General features: G+C 35.9%; 1 protein-coding gene across 2 annotated transcripts; it reads left to right on the plus strand.

The window, feature by feature from the left end:
* The first annotated feature begins 4,140 nt into the window (after window positions 1-4,140).
* LOC145006492 (eukaryotic translation initiation factor-like) lies at window positions 4,141-6,572 on the plus strand. Of its 2 annotated transcripts, none has more exons than XM_078965585.1 (4): window positions 4,141-4,341; window positions 4,433-4,975; window positions 5,222-5,449; window positions 5,525-6,572. In XM_078965585.1, the coding sequence occupies exons 2-4, from the start codon at window positions 4,454-4,456 to the stop codon at window positions 6,341-6,343; spliced, it is 1,569 nt and encodes a 522-aa protein (XP_078821711.1). In that variant the 5' UTR covers window positions 4,141-4,341; window positions 4,433-4,453; the 3' UTR covers window positions 6,344-6,572. The 2 variants fall into 2 exon arrangements, with proteins under 2 accessions (XP_078821711.1, XP_078821710.1); XM_078965584.1 differs by having other exon boundaries at window positions 4,448-4,975.

A 6,572-nucleotide genomic window follows, 5' to 3' on the forward strand; every position in this document is an offset into this window, starting at 1 on the left:
TATTATGTTTATATGACAGTATGTTCGTATCAATATAGATAGTTATATTAACCAGGATATAATTATTTTGCATCATTATACTAGAATATATCTGATATATTGCAAACATACAACTATCTTAAACTAATTAGCACATTATTATACTAATGTCGGCCCTGAGTTATACTCGGGAATTCTATATATATTATGTGTGATGTAGCCTCGGAATTAAACTCGAGAGCCATATATATATATATATATATATATATATATATATATATATATATATATATTAATTGTTAAGTATGCTGTTAGTATTGGTTTTATGTCAAGATAAAACCTGGTATGTTATTAGTATAGCCCTGAAGGTATATTCGGCAGTTTTATATATATTTGTTAGGTATATTGTTATTATTGGTTTTATGTTAAGATAAAACCTGGTTTAACCTCAAGTTATAACTGTTCTACCTCCTAAAATACTATGAAATTAGGAGTAATGTTTAAAAGCATAGTCTAGTAACTTAGGGTTTTAGACACAAATATGCTTTTGTTGTTAGAACTTTAGGAGGCCGTCAAAGTCTACATGATCTATTATATTCATTAACTAAGATTTAGAATCTTAAGGGAAATCCTCCGACCTGTAACCGTTGATCCCGTGTGAACGAGGAAGTCGTGTATGGAATTATACGGGTTGACAACACCACTCGTTGTTGTTAACTACAACCTATATTTAGCGAGTGACGAACTGTCCCTTTATTTATTTATTGATCCGACATCGATGAAGCGCACAGTGTTTTTATGTGACATCCCCAAAATCATGGCCATAAAAGACCGATTTAATTTATGCTTTTAAAATAATTTTCAGAGTAATCGTTTGTTTAAAAGAGTTGCGAAATTTGTTCCCAAAACACAATATGATAAAATAAAGTTTATCAAAGCATTTATTAAAGAAATGTATTTTCATATATAACAAAGCTCGGGATGTCATGTTCCGATACATAGCAAAAGCATAAACGACACATTATAAGCCTTACAACAGTTATATACAACTACTGGCCTATAAACAAAATAAATTGATGATTCATCCATCTTATTCTCTCGCGCCACTACCTATAATACAAATAAAACTGAGTGGGTGAGGCTTGGGAGCCTGGTGAGCATTTAGGGTTTTCAATCCACAATAAATAATTATATTTAATTTCACTAACCAACAATAACCCGATTACTCATTCCTGTTATCCTCACTTTACGTCCCTAAAACAACATCTATTACCAGGAACCTAATTTAGGATTTTCATCGGGATAGACATTACTGCAAAGGGGTTTCCTCAACAATAGATGTCTTGAAGGCAACCATGAGGGGGATAGAGTACATCGGTGAACACATCGTTCACAACACCTACAGGTTATGAACCTGCCAGTGTTCCACTAGACAGTCTAGAAAGAGTATGTGGTCTTCATCCATACTCCGCTAGATAACTAGATTAACAACAACATCGAGGCCTCTCATCATTTTATTTCATCACACACCAACTATCTACCCATGTTCTACCCAACATACTAGTAGATAAAATATACATATTTTATACATAGTTTAAAACTTGTATAGCATTTTAATTCAATACTCATTCCAAATAACAGATGATACATATACACATAACACATATTCCATAGAGTATAATTCATACATGTGTATTATCAGAAAGCAACTACACATTTACTCATATCATATATCTAATACATTCATCAATACTTGTATTAAAATCGTGTATATGAAAGGGACTATGCACTCACTTGATAAGGCGATGATCGGACAGCACTACGGCTGTTCAAGCAGTATTTTTCGGCGAAACTGTGATCTCTTCACACATCGGGCTTCTTGCGGGCAGAGCGTTGGCTCCGAAAATCTTTTCTTCTTGGGATCTTTGGAGCTTCGGGACTTGCTTCGGGTCTCGAGATGATATCGGGGCTTCGGGGGTATAACTTGCACATAAATCGAGGTAATATGGAGTGAGAGGAGAGAAATTGAGCAACCAATTCGGTTGCACTCGACTTCTATTTATAGGGAGCTGACTTTCTATGCTCGTCGTGAGCTCGAATATATCACTGCGTTTGTCATCAGGCCAGTTGTTCCGGAACACGTCCATCACCTGCTCACCTCGTGAACACTATGCTCACGTCGTGAACTCTGACACAAGTGGAAGTTTGTGCCCGAACTTCATAAATTCATATCTTTCGCATACAAGCTCCATTTTTGACATTCTTTATATGCACGTGTAGGTGAGATTATGCTCTACAACTCTCGTTTAGACTCCGTCGGCTAATATTGACTTTAACTTTTAGTATATTATTTTTAGTAGGCCGAGACAGGAAAACTTCGTTAGAAATTCATAACTTCTTCATCTGACGTCCGTTTTCGTCTGTCTTTTTACCGTTGGACTACTATCGACAAGATCTTCAATTCTCATTTAGATTGTTCCGGTTAGAAACCACTCGACCTCATATTCAAACTTTGGGTTGCATACCGCTAAGTCGAAACTTAGAAGTCAGATTCAAACTTTGGGTTGCATACCACTCGACCTCATATTCAAACTTTGGGTTCTTCTTATGCACGCTCTCGGTTTAACTTATTCTACGACTTTTGTTTAGATCACTAAGGCTAAATATTGCTCTATCGTAAACTCACTATTTACGTCATGCAGTGTCACATCGGTTTTGTCGCGAAACTTCAACAGGTCATAACTTCTTCGTTACAATTCGGATTTCGGTATTCTTTATATTTTCGAAATCCTTGTCACGACCACTACGTCTTCATGTATCGATATGGGTTTTGTATAACATTTTATTATTACACTTATTATTGTTCTTAATTCATTTAAGTCACACAATTAAGCATAAAACACGTAATACTGAAATAATACATTCTTATTATTTCAAAATGAGTTACAAAGGTTAACCTAGACTATTGCATCAATATTAATGTCTAGCCTAGAAACACGGGCGTTACATTTTATACGGGTCGTCTCCTTTATGGTAGCTCGGGCATAATATTTTATGGCATCGATGGTGGAAATCCTTCGTGGAACAATTTGTGGGATTTATTTTTGTCAAAGGTCTTGTATGTCATAACAGCTGTTCCAGACTCATGGTAGCAAATTATTAGAAACATTATACTTTGTTGATATACAAGTATTAATGTTAAGTATAAGTTTCCCAATCACTTATAATCTAGGTACAAGGAATTTATAGGTAAATAATATTACCTAGTATATATACTCGTATAGAATTTAAATACGATTTATATGTAGTAACCTTTCTTGATTTAAGTATATGAAGATTTTAGGTATATAACTTATTTAATAAGGAAACTATTATACTTAGGATATATACTATATGTTAGATATGAGTCAGGATGACTCTTTTATACTATGTTCTATACTTTCTAAACTTGGAAAAAATACTATTTTATATGAAATCAAAACCTATGGACTTACCAACTTTATGTCAAGGTATTTTCAAAACGCATGTGTTTTAAGGAACATGATTTTATATCATCAATAAATGTATGTGGTGTATAAAACTCTTTTGTACTGCTTAATATATGTTATATAACTATGATACAAGAAATGACGTTACACCGTCCGGTGTTTCCGCTGCCGGTTGGGGGTATGAAAGTATATATTCCCATTTCAAACTTAAACTAATTGCTTCAACGATGTGAAACATTTTTAGACCTCTAAAGATGTATATAATAAGTCATTTGTCACCAATCGAGGGGAGCCACTCTTAGCAGGAAGATTAAAATTCCTCTAATTAAAATGAAAAATATTAAAGTTAGTGTCTCTTTTCCAAATCCATCTATTGATAACTCTAGTGATTGCATTTTCTACTATATTTTATCTTCATGTGGTACTCACAATGACTGTTTAGGCATGCTTTTTTCTTTCCCTTCAGATTGGGAGCATTTTGCTTTCTTCCTTGGTCCTCTCTCTTTCCATTAATTTGGATGTTCTTCATTTATGTCATAATTGTCTTAAAAATAGTACAATCATCGTCAGCATCCATATTAACTATGATGCTGAAGATATTCATCTAGAACATCCACAATAAATGTTTAATATAAGAGATCATTAAGAATGACATATGAGAATGATCATGACATATAAAATAACAATAGACGGATCGCACTCGTGAAAGTGCTTGACTTTTGTCCCTGACATTCATCGCGTTCTCCGCTTCATCAAATTTATCTTTTTCAGACACAAATCTTCTTCGTTCCTGCGACATGTACTATCACTACTGACCTATTTCTTCATCGTACTCCCATCGATGTTCGAGACCGCTACTAGATATGTGGAAGAGGTAATGTTTTCTGTCTTTTTGTCCACCTTTGTGAGTTTGAATTAATAAAGTTACAGTATAATAGAACTACAGATCAACTTATATTCTTTAGTAATCCGTTGGGCAGAGATCCATGGATGACTCTACTTGCCTTTTATGTATCTTGAACATACCTATACACGAGAAGGTTGATCTTCTCATAGGCCAACCTATCGAGTCGTGGATCACAACATCTGATATTTTAAAGGGCGTCGCATCCTTGATATTTGACTATGCTGTTCTCGAACCTACGTTTTACCCCATGTTTGCTCAGTTGTGTTCGCATCTCAAAAGGAAGCTCGGCCCATTTCCCTCCGACGAGCCTGGTGGAGACGAGATCACATTCTGGCGAGTTTTATTGAATACATGCCAGGAGGCTTTCGAAAGATTAGTCAAACTGAGGGGAGAAACAAGGCCAACAATCACCACTTCTGACCAAGAGTCCGAACGTAGTTGTAGAGATAAAGAAAGAATTGTTAAGCAACGTGGTTTCGGAAGCTTCTGTTTGATTAGCGAGCTTTTCAAACAGAAGATTATGCCTGAAAAGATTGTTCATCAGCTTATCCAGGAATTGTTTCGAACACTGTTGGATCTTAAAGAACAAGAAGAAATGAAGGTGAACTCTCTCGTGATATTATTGATAATGAAACTGAAATACATTGGACTCTTTAAATACTTGCATGACTACAACTGAAAACAAAAGACTAGGCATAAAATCAGGAACAGCTTTAACAAGTAAACTATCCGTTATTCTGATCACATGAGAGAGAGAATCATTCTTCAACAAAAACACTTCGTTCCTATTCTTTATAGAGTTAACAGTTAAGGATAATTTGTATGACATAACGGTTCGTGTAAACAGGAGCTACCCGCTATTCTGGAGGAGGAAAATGTGGAGGCCCTATGCCAGTGTTTGCATATAGTAGGCAAGCATCTTGATGAGAACCCAAAATCGAGGCGTATAAACGATCGTTACTTCAACAGACTGATAGAGCTGTTAACGAAATTAAGACTCTCCCCACGGATAAGATCTATTGTTCGTGATATTCTTGATCTTCGCTCGGATAAATGGGTTCCCAAGCCAGAAGAGGTTACCTTTGTTTTTTTCTTCTATCTCGTCTTTGTTTTTGGTGTGTTATATCTGATGATCTAAGCTGGTTTTCAGGAAAAAGCTATCATATTTACGAAGATCCATAAATATAATGAAGAGAAGAACACGAGACTTGGTCTTGGTTCTACTTCGTCGAACATCCCTGAATCTCAACCACGGAAGAAACCATTGGTAAATCAGAGATTTCCGCATCCAAGAGTAGCCAGTTTCACCATCGCTACATATAATGCCCTGGTGTATGCAAATGGTGGTTTTACCCCTCTTCCTTCAGAGGAATACTTTTGGTATCCCGTAGACTATCAGGTGTCTATTCGAAGTCAATCCAAATCTGTCAAAGCGGCTACTCTTTCCGGTGTGAATAAAGCAGATGAAATCAAGAGAATAACAATCTCTCTCGTTAACGAATATTTCAGTGTTCTTATTCTTGATGATGTTTTGCAATTCGTAGAAGAGCTAAAACCTCCGCATGACTTCCCGGAGTTTGTGAAGGAAGCCATTTTACTCTTCTTAGACAGAAGCCCACCATGTGTCGAACCCATGGCTAAACTCCTGGACTTCATGTTATTGAAAAAGATTCTGGTCAAAAGCGACTTAAGAACTGGATGCAGAAGCTATGCATCGCTGTTGGATGATATCGCCATGGAATTACCACAAGCAGCCAATGATTTTGGGGAGGTTATGGGACATTTGGTGTTGTTTCGTGGAATAGATTTCAAGGTTGTCGGAGAAGCTATAGATGAAATTAAAGAGCACTACTACTTTCGACACTACTTGTTTGATGGAGTGATGAGGATTGTTGGTTCAAGTTCTTCTGCGAATGTCCTCTTGACTGCACAAGCGGATGATGTTGCTGCATGCAAAAGCCTCTACTGAGTGTATCAAATACCTAGTAGCTGCGATGGTTGCCTAGTTGGAAATATATTACTATGATTTTAGCTGCATATATGATGTCTTGTGTGAAAAGAGATGCGTCAACTTCAACAATGAATTTTGGAACATTTTTTGTATGTAAATTTGGTGTACTTGGTTTATTATCGGACTTTGACAAGTTCAGAAATCATAATTGTACTGCATTTTACTGAAAAAAATTATGTTTAATATT

The sequence above is a fragment of the Lactuca saligna genome, chromosome 7, assembly GCF_052625555.1.
Source record: "Lactuca saligna cultivar CGN05327 chromosome 7, ASM5262555v1, whole genome shotgun sequence".
NCBI lineage: Eukaryota > Viridiplantae > Streptophyta > Magnoliopsida > Asterales > Asteraceae > Lactuca > Lactuca saligna.